General features: G+C 39.5%; 1 protein-coding gene across 1 annotated transcript in view; it reads right to left on the bottom strand.

The window, feature by feature from the left end:
• Positions 1–9,557, bottom strand: part of fgf11b (fibroblast growth factor 11b) — a 31,621-nt gene extending 22,064 nt beyond the window's left edge. The window contains exon 1 of the mRNA XM_061086003.1: positions 9,365–9,557. Coding sequence (XP_060941986.1) covers positions 9,365–9,557 — 193 coding nt within the window. The remainder of the gene's footprint in view (positions 1–9,364) is intronic.
• Between the last annotated feature and the right edge of the window lie 7,716 nt (positions 9,558–17,273).

Raw genomic sequence — 17,273 nt, forward strand, 5'->3', positions numbered from 1 at the left:
TTTTTTATTCTCATGGACCCTCCAGCAAGGACACAAATAGGCCCTTTAATATATTCGGAACAAACAAACACAAACATTCCTCTACATTCCCAGAGGGGTCCGGACCTCTGTCAGATCGTGTGATGATCACACAAGTAAACACACAACTGAGCTTAAACTGCACAGCAGACGGAACAAGAGACGACTCGGTGTTTGAACCTGCATTGATTTTTCTCGCTGAAACTCTTTTCATATAGTCCTCACACGGAGCGATTTTCCCACACAGAAGAGGAGGAAGAAGGAGAAGGAGGAAGTAAACCTCGAGTAGAGACGCTTAAGAGCAGCCTGGCACCAGAGGAGGGAAATCATTGAAGGATTGAAGCCAAACATTGTCTGAGATTAAGTTTAGCTGACACAGTTTCAATACTCATGCAGCTGTATTTGAATAGATACAGCCAGCAAGAGCCCGAACGATAGGTTTCATCAAACTCAACAGGATTAGAGAAAGATTATTTTTTAAATGATACACTGTTTTACCAGAAAAAATACAGTAGACAGTTTAAGGCTGAGTGTCAGAACCTTCTATTCGTTGTCTGCATTCATTTCTCACCTGTTTGTGCACGTCTGAACAGATAATACGAACCAGTACCACTGAAAATCATGGGGGGCAGTATGGTCAATTATTTCGAGCAAGACAATCATGGAATAAATTTCTACAATAGCATAACTTCGAGAGGCGTGGAAGTATGTCTGCAGTGACAGTTACATCTTTATAAACATCTGCATTTCTTCACGTACGTGAAGGCAGCATTAATGAGCCTTCAGAATGTTTTGCTTTTGTCTCCAGGGACTTTTCTCTGCTTTCTGAGTCAATTCCTAAACTGAAATTCTGAGTACTGATTAGGATAATGTAGGTCAGGACGTGTGATTAAATAAGCCCTGAAAGGAAAATTGAGGTGGTTTTGTGATTCAAAATATACGATATGTGTTGCTTTGTAATACACTTGTGGATTTAAACTGTAGATTGTGTTCACAATGGTGGGGAGTTTGTTAGTAGTTTATGTTTATTACCCCCTTAGAAGTATATTTTCACAGCCATGTGTCTTTTCTGAGTTATTTTCTCTCCTGTAGTAATTGTGCAGTGTAAACAAACTGCTTTCATTTCTTCTGATGAACAAGTTGCTCAGAGATAAGATGGTCAACATTACAGCTGTCTAAAAGGCAAGCCAAATCATCTTGACCGCCCTCCCCCATGTTAGTGGATGGGACATGGAGCAGACTAAAAAGTCAAAATGCATAGTATAAAAAAATTGTTTTTTTTCCGAAGATCGTCGTTGCTGTTATAGCTAGTCATTATCACCCTGCTGTACGCTCAAGTGTTGACTTCTCCATTAAGTTTGATTTTAATTCATTATTTGATGCTATAAAAATGGGGTTAAACATCCTGATTGACAGCTGACAATGACTCATGATTGGTCAAGCATGTGTTTCGACCTGGATAAAAGGGACTTCCCTGAAGCCATTGTACAGTATGGCATCGTTTGTATTCAGGATAATTTGGCTTCATTTTTGGATGGTGGCAGGGAGCTGAGACACTTCTTCTATCTTAATTTACAATCAAGGTTTCAAAAATGTTTCACACTCTCTGATTCTCTCCATCATTTTCTGTTGTCAGATTCAGGACGGAATTGAGCAGCATGATGATTTTTTTCTTTCGACTGTGGAGCGGAGAGAGAACAGGACCAGCAGCTGCAGGTGTTCTGAATGATGTGGACCTCCAACTACAGGTGAAGGTATTTATATTGATTTAACAAATCTTATTTCTAAAAGTCATCACATGTAAATGTTTAAGGAAATTTATAGTAGCACCATTTTTCAGCTTGTCTCAATGTCAGTTGGATGATAACAATTGACTCATATGAACCTTTAACAGACACATGGTGTTTATGTTCGCTGGTATACTGTACACCAAAATAAAAACTTACATTTTTCGATTACATTTCTTTGTCATGAGGGTTAGATAATGACATCTTGGGAATGATTGGCAATTTAAAAAAGCATCTAATATGTAAGCCAATATATCTGTATCAGAAATATTTTACGCTTATTATTTGCCCCTAAAAAATCCACAATCCGTTCAGGCTCTTCTTTCTTTTAAACACGGAATGTTCTGAAAAGGGAAAAAACTGGAACTGTGTAATGTGAGATTTTAATTAGGTATTTCAAAAATTTAATGATTACATAAAGTGCCTTTTTTGTCCATGTGCACTCATATCTTTTTGCTATTAAAAGTGGTCTGTGCCTCCTGCTTCTCTGACAGCCGTTTTGCCATTCATGACCCTCTCCCTCTCTTTGTCTTGTCATCGTTACCTCTCGTCCTCCGTCCTCGCTCTCCTCCTCTTGTTAGAGGTAAATTCAATTTGTCCTTGTCTGCGTTAATCAAAGCGCCCGCAGATTCAATTTAGCAGGTATGTGGGGGGAGATTAAGGTGCTATCCTCCGGACGACAAGAAACAAAAGGATGCTCTTTGTACACACATTCCTCCGCCGCCTGGCTCTGAATAAGACTTAAGGCCATTGTCAACAGCCTCTCTACGGCTGAATATCTTTTCACAGGCCAACTCTAAACTCTGACTGCAGTAATACTCGCAGAGAAAGAAACTGATCCCCCTGATCCCCTCGTGTCTACCGTCTTTATTTGCAGAGTGTCTGAGGAGCTTCTCCAGCCCAGAGACACAAAGTCAGATAAACCTTTAAAACTAAAATAATATCTAAGTGCGTAGCTTAATCTTGAATGGATTTTTGCATCATATAACAGACTTTAGGAGATTAGAGCCCAAACTTTGATGTTTCACTGTGGTTTAATCTGATGGGTATATCTTGGACAAAGTTTAAGCAATAAACTAGATCGCCTACTTCTTAACGCGTGAACAGCTGCTTTGCCATCCTGCCATCCTCATCAACACCATTTGGGACCAGACGTTTTAAATCTGACCGATGAAACGAGGGTTGTTCAAGACGCCCAGACATCACTGACCCCAGCAGCAGTCGAGCACTAATCCTTGTTTGTCCAGAAATCTGTTATTTGGAAATTGTTCAGATTTCATTTAACACTGGATATCATTTGAACATTTATAGTACTTCTACTTTTATAATAACCTATTTCATCACTGTTACCAAAAACATACTTTTTCAGTATTTAATGAAAAGGTTTACACTCAACACCCAAAAACTTGGCTTATTCTCTTCATTGGGACTGTATGGGTGTGGTTTGATCAGGGTTGCTTGACCTCCTACACACTAAGCCCTGCCCACTACAAACCAGTGCTCAGACAGAAAACCAATATGGGTTTGTTATGAGGCAGTGCATGTAATTCTGGGACTCTGATATTCCCTCATATCCGTCGTACTTGACATCGGTCTTACGTTTCACTCTGTGCAGTCTTGAAAAGGTCTTAAACCTGCAGTAACCATGAGAAATCTCTTATGCGAAGCCAACAAAACCTCTGCGGGAAGTCGTAGGAAACCATTTCTTACTATAAGACGGTAAATGAGATTATGAGTTTCATGGCCTATAATGCAAACGCAGGTCTCAAGTGTTAAGAGTCCTTAAAGAGAACGTAACACTTCCTGGCCTTCAATAAACAAATCAGAAAAACCTAGTTCAAATTAATAACTATAAGGACACTATGAGTTTATTTTACGGAACCCTATTCAATCCTCAGATACAGATATTTATTTGGATCTGCAACAAAACGCACACACTCATATATATCAGTCCCCTAAACATGCCGCATTTCTTTTTTTATAAAGATCTATGAATTTTCCTCAAATTCAGTGACAAAGTTTAAAAACGCTTTACAATATTAAAGCAAGTGGAAAAAAGTGGTGTATCCGCCATTGACAAGAATCTGCACCAAAGTGGATTCTTCCCAATCCCACATCCTATCTTTCAACCAAGTTATGTGGAAATCTGTCCAGTACTTATTGCATAATCCTAGGAAATAAGAAACAAACCAATGCACACAAAATAACACCCTTCTCGGTTAATGTAATCAAAATCACACTAAAAATTCTTTCCAAGTTTTCATTTTGTAGTGATATGAAAAATATCAATCCCTGCCTTAACCCACTCACCCGACTTTATTCAATTTAAACAGAAGCAAAATCCCCAACCCTCAGTGAAGGACTATCCCTGTTCTTGGACAGATTATTAAACAAGAGAAGTTCATGTCTGGAGGAAGCTGTTTAAAAGTGACGCTTCACAGCCATCCCCACGGTTTCACATCTCATCTTCTTCTCCACATGCTGCCTCCATGACGGGCTAACTCACAGCTCTCTTCATTTCCACCCATCGGCCCTTTAATCTCCGACGCTATCTCTCAACGCTTTGCTCTCGGCATTTCTGATTATCTCTTCATCTGTGTCCACCCCCGTGATTGCCCACCCGCCTCCACCTTATGATACAGTTTTCCCTGACATCAGTGTGATATCTTTACTTTTCTCCTTAAGCCTGTGTTTACCTTCACTAACTCCCCCTCCCTCCCTCTTTCCCTCTCCCTCTCTCTCTCTCTCCCCGTCGCTCTCTCTGACCCCTGTCACAGTCAGTGAAGTTCTGATGAGAAGCTACCTAACACTGCATTGTCTGATCAGGTGTTGTCGAGTAAGCAAGTTAGCGGCCCCGATCTCTCGGGGTCAGCTTAATGCTATCCGCCGTCTGCTATTCCTCAGCCGGGGGCCTTCCCTAGTGCTCCCACAGTGGACTGGCCCCTCGGATGCTTACACCTACAACATACTACAGTGCACCTCCACGCCAAACAGCCCACTCGATGCTACAAGGTGTCTAGGTCTGCACTATATTTGAACACACTCGTTTCTAATGACTCAGCCCTCTTAGGTCTGTTCTATGGTATTACTACCATGACTGGCATTTCCAGACAGCTCTTAAAATGATGTGCTCACATATGTGGCAAATTTAAAATCTACTAATATCTGCTGTGTATTTTTCAGCAGGAAATGTTCAACATTTTACTCCACTTCATTTGTCAGGAATTAGGTGGGAAATTCACCATGGCAAAAATGAAAACCGGATCAGCTCATGAAAAGCGAAGATACATGGTTCTCCCAGAAATATGACACTCTTATAGAATATGATGCATTGCTTTAGAGCAATCTACCCAACAGTATATCAATGAGCTCAATCTTTAACATCAGCAGCAGTAAAATGCAACATAATGCAGCAGTTATATTAATCCGAAAAATATCATATAGAATAGAACAAATTTGCAGTTTACAACACTATAATAACCTTTACCTGACTTTAAGTACATTTTGTCAAAAATACTGACATACTTTTACTTAAAAGTTTTGAATGCAGGGATTTTTCTTTTGATATTAGTACTTTTACTTGAGTAAATTATCTGAATACCTCTTCTACCACTAATACTGTTTCTTCAGTTCCATGTACTCGTGAGTTGTGTTTAAGATTCCTTTGCTCTAACCTAGAGAAAGGTAGTAAAGGTGATACACAGGGCAGGCGGCTCGATATCGCTCCCTTTTCAAGTCAGATTCCACCTTGAACAAACCGGGAGGGTGATTATTGATTAATCGCTATACATTAATTAGCTGAATTGATCTGAAAAGAGGGCAACAGTGCAGATTACTGACAGTGGGAGAGTTTTTTTTTCCACCGGTCAGGTCAGCTCTTGAAGGGGTCACCGGTAAGGTAGGCTGATGAAGGGGAGAAAGAGGCAGGTTGAAATGCTGCGGTTTGCTGTGGAACGCGTTCAGTGTGAGATTTGCGCCGGCCACATGTTTAAGCAGCATGGCTTATGTCCGTCTCTATCGCTCGAGTAGGCTTTATGACAGTTGTAAATATAGCCTATGTGTGGTGTTAATTCGACAGCTGAGAACTCTCCTCTCAAAATCCACACATCTATCCCGCAACGATGTTGAAATGGAAATGTACCTGCTTCCCGCTAACAAGGCATTAACTCGAGCAAATGACAAACTGCAATGTGCACATATTGAAAAAAAGTATTGCCCTTGTGATGAATAAATGTGGAGGTATAATCTCTAATCTCTAAGCCTGTACCAAACACCTTTTCAAAGTTAATATTTTCTCAAAGTCTGAGAAAGTCTTTCAGACGATACTGTCAAAAAAAGTATAATAAGAAAAGATGATTAAATGGATTTTTCTTTCGACCCAATTTGAAATCAAATAAGAAGAATAACACTCACCGCCGGTATTTTAACTGCAGCAGGTATTCATTTACATGCCTATAGGGGGCAGCATTAACAGCTATACATTAAAAGTGTACAATAAATAAACAAAATATATTTTTAGGATAGAATTATTTTCATAATCAGATAATGATTCATATCGGGATAAAGCTCAAATGTAATGTTAAGTTTACTGCAGCAGTTATCTCCTTCCATCTTAGAAATCCATTTTAAACGCTTCTTTCAACGTCTGACTTAAGGGATTATGATTATGTCTGTGTTTGTTATTTTGCACGATTCCGAATAATCAAATCAATCGATTTCCATAAAATGTTGTTGAGGGATAGAGCATGACCTCAGGAAGAACCCATTATATTTTGGTGCAGCTGTCGATCAGGAGGTGGATCAAAGAGTTTTTTTACTCCTCATTTACTTCAACATTGCAAGATTTTCAGGCGTTTTTTTTTTTATTTTTCACAGGGGAATAATTCGCAGAGGTTCATGAAAAAATCTGGCATATTGAGGGGATTTATATTTGTGGGTTGGTGCAGATTATAATATAATTCGGATCTAGTGGAGTTAAATGTTGATTTATACTGTACAATTCTAGCTGCATATGTGGTAAAAGAGGAGGGTTGTTTTTGACTCTGTTGAGGGGACTGGTCTGCAGCATCATTTTCAAGGTTTTCGACATTCTATGTAAAGTGCCTTGAGATATTGTATATTATGATTTTGTACTATACAAATACAATTGTATTTATTAATATGTGAGGTCCAATTTTCTGATCTGCCTCGTCTGCTGTTGGGAATTTTTCAGCTATTTGTGTCACGTTCACTCTCCTACATGGTTATTTGTGGTGCAAAAATCCTTAAAATGTGAAGCGGCATCCAAATGACACATTTTTTTGCCATAGAGTGTTGTGTAGCAAATTTGCATATGTAGAAGAGGACTAACAGTAACTGAAAATCACTCTGCCTAGAGTGAGTAAGACGATTTGTGAGTTTGCGAGTGAGTTGTTGAGCCTTACAGAGACTTATAGCTCAGGCAACAAATCTCAGGGGAGGCCAAGTCACTTATAGCATTCTCATGAAATCATGATAATAATGATAATACTGTGAACACAGAGCATATCATCCCCCCCCCCATTGCTAGCGCAACACCCGACCAACATCTGGTATCATTATGTAAACAACCTAACTTTCCGCGAAAAAAAACAATACATGAAATAAACACAACAGATGCAAAATAATGCCTCTACACGTTTTTTTCCAAGAAATAAAACTGCGGTTTCACCATCATGTTGTCAGTATGTGACTTCTTCACATTGTTGAAGTCACCAAATCCGGTTGTCTGCAACAGAGATATGGAGGTTTCTGTGCCACTGACGTGCAGGAACCTGATTGGCAGGAAGCGATTCTCCTTTTAATGACAGAGGAACTTAAATGCACTGAGCCAATCATTCTTTAAATGAGAGTCTATTCTGTTACTACTCTACAAACTGCCACTTAGCACGCTGTCAGGACTTGAAGGAGTCACCGACAGAGCAGACTCAGTTGATAAATAGTCGACGGTATCATCTTCTGGCCATGTGGTGTATCTAAATTCAAAGTTTTTGACTTCCAGAGTGTTATGGAGTGGTGCAGAATGAAATGAAAGTCCTCACTAAGCACAAAGCTCTGCTCATCACTCATCATTCTCACGTTCAATCTGCTCAGATGCAGTCTTAACCCCCCGCAGGGAACAACAACAACAACAACAAGAAACAACTCTAAATAAACTTTTCCTGCCTCAATCAGCCATGAAAGTATTTGGCCTCTGGTTTGTTCAGTGGCATTTCTGTTATATGCATAATTTAACCAAAGCATTACTACACTTATCAATTGTGCATGAATAAAGCAAAACACTTCTCATCATGAATTAAATAATGAACCAGTCACACCAAAGGAGAGAAGAAGAATATGAAAAAAATATTTTGGGGGGGGGGGGGGGATTACTCTGTTCTGTCTCCTGAATTAGTTCATTTAGAAACAAAAGAGCAGTCATGAGAAACAACAAAAGGGCTTTTACATGTCAAGAAGTTTTGATGAGAGAGAGAGAGTTTTGGCAACACATCACATATTTCTCTTTTCAGAGGCTCCGGGTTGAAGTTGTGCTTTCAAAGAGAAAAGCATCAGAGAAGCTGACATAGTTACACAGCACAGCACTTGTTTACACACAGTGAGTTGTGTTGCAGGTGTGGATCTATTTTTGACTTTGAAATGTTGTCCATTCCACCAGAGTCACAAGATTATATAGGTATATCATTCCACAACAGTATCTTCCTTAATTTCCAAGTCAGAATCTTATTAACCAATGGATTTGCTCCCTCATCTTCATGTTGTGCTTGTGTTAGTGTGGGTGCTCAATGAATACATTCAAATCAGAATTCTGCACATGTGCACCGCTATACGTCCAACTGCTGACATTTATTTAACATTTCAAGTTTGTGAACCCATGCATGAGAATATTCTTCACCGTGAAACTGCACGTCATGTGTGAATGATAACTGGAAATTGCAAATTCTGCTGCATGTGGAAAAAAATTGTACAATTGATTTTGCATGCATCTGCAGTTATGCATACAACTGCAGGAAGTACTTAGAGAATACAACTGTAATTGTGTTTTTTTTAAGCTAACTGCACAGTTGATTGTTTCTGCAGCACCATGCGGTGCATCTAAAGTCACGTCAGCTCAATTTTTCATTTGTTCAACTGCAAGATTGAGCTGCACTGAAAACAACTGCTAATAGGGAAATATTAGGGTTTATGATTTATGGCAGCAACAGATATAAAGTATATGTTATAAGTTGGGAAGTGAATGATTCAAAAACATTTAATAACCTTTTGATGGACTAAATAAAACAAATTAAATTTGGTTTAATAGGAAAATTGACTTTTTACTCAAATAAAATGCAATCATTCAGAAAATTAATTGAATCATGAAATGTCTAATGTAGATAAATGTTCTTTTATTAAACCTATTGAAACATTTTTCAAAAAGTGGTTGGATATTCACAACAACATTAACATTAACATACTTTAGTTCAGTTTTCATTTCAGACCAAATGTCCCAACATAAGATCAAGAGAAGGAACAAGCAGAGGAAGAAGACAGCGGTGACTCACCCGGTCTTTTGTCGGTTCGACTCTTTCGACCCCCACATAGTCGAACTTTGGAGATCAGGACCAGGATCTGTTTCTGGCACAGGGACTTGTTGCTCTTGGGACAGGGCTTTCGCTTGTTGGCTACCGGTCGGTTGCCTGGGTCCTCCTTGACCGCCCGTTTCTGTCTAATGAGAGAGCTGGCGAGAGCTGCCATCTTCCCCCCCCTCTCACCTTTGGGAGGGGGGTGCCTTCCTTCCCTGTGCCCCCTTTTTGCTGGTTTAGCTCTTGTGTTCCTCAGAAAAAAATAAAAAATAATAAAAAAGAACTAGAGTAGGACGGTTGTTTCAGAGAAGCGCCCACAGGGGAGATTGAGCGTCTAAGTGGGTTAACTGGGAAGAGTTTAGTTTGCGGGTCCCCTTTGGACAGGGATGGACTGGCAGAGGTGCAAGTTCACCTGCAGTCCAACATGGAGCCTCCACTCTGACCAAAAATCAAATAAAGAAGTCGGGCACTAACAGAGCACACAGAGGAAAGTGCTACAGTTACATTTTCAGTTTTAAGAAAGGATATTTCTACACCTCTTCCCGACTCACATCAAAAACGTGCCTAAAGAGCCAATTTTACAAATGTTCTATCGCAAAATAAGTCACCTACTTTATAAAGACAGCACCGACGAGGAGGAGCTCAAACGGTTTTACATATAAAAACACTTTCACCGAAGAAAAGTGGAACCATTTGGAACGTTAAGGATCTTCTAAAAGCAGGAGAGGAATCAAACTGTTTGTCACCATTTTTCTCGCAGTCCACAGAGGTCCAACTTTGCCTCCCATTTAAATGTGGCAGGGTGGAATAATGAGCGGAGGGTCCGGGCGGTAATCCAGCCGACTCAGATCCAGAGGTGGAGCAGCGGGTGGGACGCTGGCCGTCTCTGCGGGGAGGCAGCCGGGAACACAGCGGAGACATGGACACAGACGGACAGACATTCTTCATCTGCCTCCGAAGGCACGCTCCTTTTCCCACAGTCCTCACCGAACCCCCTCCTCCTCCTCCTCCTCCTCCTCCTCCTCCTCCTCCTCCTCCTACTCCTCACCCTCCACCTCCACCACCTCCCCCTCCTCCTCCTCCTCCCATCCAAAGTCAGCGAGCGGTTGTGAGAGTGTGTGCGCGTGAATTCAAGCCGCCACCATCAGTAGAGGTGACATTCATGGGAGAGAGAGAGAGAGAGACAGAAAGAGAGAGAGGGAGCGGGTGGTGGGGGAGCAAAAAAAAAAAAGAGCGAGGGAGACAGGAGGGAGGGAGGCACAGGGGCTGTGATGTGTGAGAATGAGCTTGGTTGGAGAGAAAGGGAGGAAAATGTGCGAGAGGTGGGTAACATCCACTTCACAGAGGATATAGTTTTGTTATTTTTCTTTTTTTTGACAGCGACATCTCCCCCTCTCAAAAAGCCCAAAAGAAAAAGCTCAATCATTTTGACTGCGATAGAGAGACAGAGCCAGAGGGAGGGAGAGGGAGTCCTTAAGATGCAGATTATGACAGTTCTCTGGCTCCTCCAGAGGGAGAGCATCACCCATGTGCTACCTTCCAGTCACACACACACACACATTTGTACATCTATCTAATTGAGGACACAAATTGGCATAATGCATTCCCCAGCCACTTACCCTGACCTTAACCAACTAAATGCCTAAACCTAATTGTAACCCAACCCTAAAACCAAGTCCTAACCTTCAAACAAGCCTTTGGATGGTCCTCACAATGACGGTATTAACCCTTAATTGGTCCTGATAACTATACACACACAGCACATCAGCATGTTTTCTCCTCTTCCCCACTCTAATTGTGTATCTCCAGTCAGTCCTCCTCTTCGCCTCCCTCCCTGACATCCACCCCGCACAGTCTTAACCTCCACAGTCTCTCCCTGATTTGCTCTTGAACATATGAAATGAAAAGAAATTAAAAAAAATGTGACTCTGTTCCCAACCCAAAAATGGCATTTACAGCTGACATAGCCGACTGCTGGCTTAACGCTAAACCTGACAGAAACATGAGGTCGGACAGATTGAGTTAGACAGCTTAACCTGCCAACAAACACACACACACACACACACACACACACACACACACACACACACACACACACACACACACACACAGACACACACACACTCTCATCACCTGCATCCTTCTGGAAGTGCATGCAGTCTTTTTACCTCCATTTGGATACGTGTTCAAGGGCTGACATAAGAGATTTTTTCAATATTAGGGAAAAACAAACCAAACTTCCACAAGTATCAACGGAGAGCACTAATTATGCCAGCGTACTTTTGCAAAGTGGGCGCTGGTAAATGACAGTGCCCTGCAGTCAAGCATTTCGGATCCTGTCGAGTTGCAACTAAAGCAAGGTTTGTGCTTACCTTACTCATTCTGTGACGTCCTCATGTAAAAACAAACGGCGCAAGGAAAAAAAGAAAGAAAATGAGGCAGGTCTAAAACAATCACATTTGATTCTGTTGAATGAAAGGAACGGCCTGCGCTCTTTTGGCTTCATGTGTTCGCGTGTTAATGTCCACCAGCACATTACAGAGCATTAACATGATAAATCACGGCCATTATGTGAAAGGCTTGTTATTTCTTCCACCTCGAATCTGTAATACAACTGCTCATACAGTAAGAAACACTATCATCTGTCATCCGGTCCCGCCGACTCCAAGCTAATGAATCAACTTATCTGAGAGCCAATCAATCCAATTTTATTTGGCGTGGCACCTCTTTTACAGGCCAATTTCCTGGGAAAACCAGCAGCGGAAGCAACTTGAAAATGCAAGGTCGATCCAAATCGTTTCTAACAATGCCGAGCAAGGTCACTGTCTGTCAGGGCTTGATTGACAGGTGACAGCCGGATGTTTGGTCTCCGCGGAGGGACAGGGGGGGGCGTGTTGTGGAGGCGGAGGCGGAGGAGAAGGGAAACACAGATGAGATAATGCACTTTGTATTGACGGGAAAACAGAAAAGAGATTCTTTTTTTTTCCTCTAGTGGTTCGTTCCTCCGCTGCAATCGTCTTCATGCTCCTAACGAATCCTTCTCCTGACGAAAAGGAACATTACACACGCTTGCCAAAGGTTGTTCTACGTTTTGCTTTGTCCAATCATAAGCACGTGCCAAGTTATACCAAAAGAGAGATTAGTGGGGATTCATGGGACATTACAGTGTCTCAAGGTCAATAAATAATTCCATCATTATAATGAAATTTCCTCCCCCCCAAAAAACTCATTCAGACGAGAACAATTTGATTTCTTTATAAGAGCTCTCACCTGTATTAGATAGATAGATAGATAGATAGATAGAGTACTTTATTCATCCCCGAAGGGGAAATTAAGTTGTCATAGCAGCCGGTATAATTGAATACAATAAAATACAATACAATACAATACAATACAATACAATAGAATAAAATTAAAAATAAAAGGTAGAAAGAATAAAAAAACAGAAGCACAAGATAAAAATACAATAAAATAGGTAGATAAGGTGCATTGGCAAGATGATGGTAAAAGTACTGATGATATGATGGTAATGGTATTGTTAGACAGTATATAAGAATAGTACAGTATATATAGTATATAATATAACATAATATATATTTATATATGATAGTAATTATACCAATATAAAAGCAGTATATGGTAATAATGGCAGCAACAGTATATATAATAATAATAGTAAGGGTGATATAATAATAGTAATTATAACATGTACACATAAATAAATATGTGTATATAGACTTATGTAAACAAGAATATACAGAGAGTATGATATGATATATAGTAGAAGTATGAATATGAATATAAGTATTTGACTATACAATAGGTAATATAATATACTATGAGTCTAAGAATATGTATACAGAGTGTGCAAAAGACAATATTACTGTATAAAATGATATATAATATAATATCAATATGGTTTATATAAAATGATATATAATATCAATATGGTTTATTATCAATATGGCACAACTAACAACTAGACACCCACTATGTCAGGAATCCCATTTATGTCCAATATATTACCATATAAATTCAATTTTTTCTTAATATAGAGATTAAGCACACCCATAGCTTCACTTCTCAACAAGGCTCTTTCACTCACATCTAATCATAGTCAGGATTTAGTGTGCGAGCTACCTCGGTGCCAGTGTCATTATTGACATCTCTGTGGTAAAGTGGAGGGGAAATAATCACGCTGTATGAAAATCAAAGTAAGAGAATTCAAAATAGCAAAGCAGCCTATACTGTCACGTAACTGTATACGAATCCTCATCATCTGATCACGGCACAAAAGGGGATTAAATGCAGATGTTTTGCTGAAAACAATCCATAGCACAATCCCTGCGTGCACATCCATTTACATGTGAGCCGAGGGCATTAACAGCACATCTGGTTAAGTGCTTTAGGTTAAAATGATTTTTCTTGGGTCCCCAGGATAATGGTTCTCAGGTTGGATTGCATTCTGTGTTACCTAAGAAAGTCGATGGATAATCTTTCCGAGATGAGATGAGTTTATGACTTTAGGTTAGAGGTTGAAATTGGAGGGCTTTTGCATTAAGGATTATACGTCTCTATTTCTGTCAGTGGTGGGAAGTAACTATAGATACATTTACTCAAGTATGATGCAATTTGAGGGGCTTTAACTTTGTATTTCCAGTCCATGCTGCTAACGTTTATATATTAACTTATATATGTAATACCTTTTCTCTCCATTAGGTTTATGAAGTAATTTTTTTCAGAATACAAATAGTAATGTAGCAATATGTTAATATATCAAATTTTTTTAAATACAAAATAGAATACATCCTTACAATTAAACTAGTGGCAACTTTGACTTTTGACCACTTACATAAATTTCGTTTTTTAATGTCACCTTTGTTTTAGATGTCAATAAATAATTTTCCATTTCAATTTCAGAAGATCTTTTTGTTGTTATTATTTGAGATATTAGAAAATAAACTGATCTAATATTTCACAATGCAAGATTAAGCGAAATAGGTTTAATTAATCATGTTACAATCTTTTTCTAAGATCTTTATTTCTGACCCTTTGGAGGGACCCTGACCCACAGGTTGCAAAGCCAAAGATGAAACTTCCAAACTTTATAAAATAAGTTCTAGCAGTAAAATTTTACTTATGCAACAATAATCTAATCATGTTATATAAAATGTACCTTTTCTCATGTAGGCTTTCAAATCCAGGACTTTTACTTTATATAAAGCCCCTACAAGGAACCTATAATCGTCTCCTGTAGTAAATATAAAAGCATGTACATCTGTTTTGGAAGGAGTGAAAAAAAGACACCCGGATGTTTTCACTTCAGAATGCACAGCGAGGAGTTAATATATCTTTTTTTTGCTGTAGGATTGATAACTGTAATATGACAACATTATTATCTTGTTTTAGTCCCGTTACACTAACCCTAACCCTGCTGTGAAACATTTTGCCTAACGACTGGTAGCTCGACACAACCACAAACATTGAGAATAGTTGATAGAAAAACTAAATTTTCTCCCTTATCATCTCATTTGCTTTTGCAGGTCATAAAGAGGCATCAATATTTAAATTAGACAGTTCCATAACCAGTTAAATACTCATTCATAATATATAAATAATTAAAAACCTCAATTTCAGCAAAAAATATTTTAATAAATGCTGGTCTTAGGCCTACAGATACAAATATGTTCAGCTTTAGACTGATTAATATGATAAATGATTGAATGTCATTATTGGCTCGTTAAAAAAAGATATTGCTATTGTTGTATATTGACGTCACAAAGAGTAGCAGACTAACTGACTTGTTGTTTACAGCCCAAATATACACAATACCAATTAGCCAGAATGTCTCTTCACCTTTGTCATCCTCCCTCAGTACGAGCAGTGATGTAGCAGTGTGATTAGATGTCTTAAGCGTGTCAGCCCAGACTGCAATGATGCAGAGTGGCTATGCTGAATAGTCACAGACTTACAGGCATGTGTACACAAACACACAAAGCCAGGAAGAGTTAAGCACATCACAACAATTGGCCTAGTTCTGTCTCTTTCTCCCTCCTCTTTTTATCACTCTCTCTCTCTCTCTCTCTCTCTCTCTCTCTCTCCCTCTCCCTCTCTCTCTCCTTCAATCCCCCGCTCAGCTCATCACGCTGTCCACAGATGACAGGAGGTATTCTTCGTTAATCCCCCCCCCCTCCCCTCCTCCATTATGCGACCATGTGCAATCTGAAGCCAGCTCCTTGCACACAGAAGTCATATTTCCAATGTCCATGACCCGTGGGTGAGTTGCTCATTAGCTTTGAGTAGCACATATCATTCCGAGCTCCATTCTTTATTTAGCCCCGTTCAGATCAGTCCCTGGTAATTAGGTTTTAATCGTGAGAATTAGCTGGTGGCTGAGACAGATGCAGATTCTGCTGTTTCCTGTGTACACTATCTCCTGATTCCCTCTCGCTGGGAGTCTGGCTTTTCTACAACAATGCATGACTGAAATGCTTTCCCTTTTAAGCGTTGCATTGAGTTATGCTGAATTTTCCAACTTAATGCAGTACTCATTCAATGTATTGTTGTGTTGTCTGGTGAATCAGAAACGTTAATCTATTACCAGCATTTTAACCATTTGACTAATTATTCAACTTACATCCATCAGACTGTGGTCGTAAGGGCGGCCGGCCCCCACTTTTAAAATAAATCCTAGAGGAAACTACAATGTGCTTAATATATATATGTACAAGGTAACAAAATGCTACATTCAGTCATTACAGAAGTAGAAATACAAATATGCACTTCAAAAAATCCCAGCTTTAATAGTTCAACGTGTTTCCAACACATAACTTGTCAAAGAACTATGAGAGCAATGTTAAAAATACATAATTCAAAGTTTGAGATCATCTTCATATTTCCGAGCCCTAAATATATATGCATATGCACAAACATACACAGTAAGAGCCCGACTCTGCAAAAAGTTTACTTTGTTGAACATGTATTTGCTGATATAACTTGCCTGTAACGAGACTTGTACCATGATTTCTTCCTGGTTTTTAAACAGAGTCGTGCTGTCTCCGTTCTCCACCTGCCTGTTTGGAATGGGCTGTTTACTTGGCCGGTGGTATTGCTGGTTGCAGCTTTCTCTCTGAAGCACCACATCTACAAGGCCTGGTCGCCGGTTTCGTCAAAGTTGATTAATTTCTAACAAATCAAGGATCCAAATCTCTTAACAATAAAACAAGTGTGTAGCTGATAAGATGAACTGTTCTCTAGAGCCAGAACACTTATTTAAAATTGACAGATGCCAGATAGATATTCATGAAAATGTCAGAAGAGATTGAATTTATAAGAGCCTGTCAGCAACGTGCTATTCTGTTTAAACCAACTATCTGCTGTGAGCCACTTTCCGAATCTCACCTGAGATTTAAAACTCAAGAGTTTGATGACAGAGACACATCAGTGCTCCTCTACTGCTTCCTGAATTATTCAGCTCCAGAACTTGTGGCAAGATCGTCCAGTATGACATCAGAGCTCAGCCGTGTGCGTCTGTGTGCTCTGCAGGCCTACGAGGGTGTTCACTTTTCCAAACATATACCTTGACTTAGAGAAGTCTCAAAAGGTCAACTGCATATGAGTCATGAGCCATGTTCAGCCCATAAATGTAGATTTTATTTTTAACTTGGTGAATGATATTAAAACCAACATTAATTAATTAATGTATTTCATTAAAGAATCGTCAAACACTGAAGATGTTCCTTTGACGTTTTATGTTTGCATGCTAGTTACAATATGAGGAGTTAAAATGATCATTTGAGATTTATAAAGCATGTTGGTGGGGATTAATTCTGCAACACCTTGTGCCCATTGTCTAAAACGGAATCTTTACGCTGTGCAAAACATTTAT

The sequence above is a fragment of the Limanda limanda genome, chromosome 14 (assembly GCF_963576545.1).
Source record: "Limanda limanda chromosome 14, fLimLim1.1, whole genome shotgun sequence".
NCBI lineage: Eukaryota > Metazoa > Chordata > Actinopteri > Pleuronectiformes > Pleuronectidae > Limanda > Limanda limanda.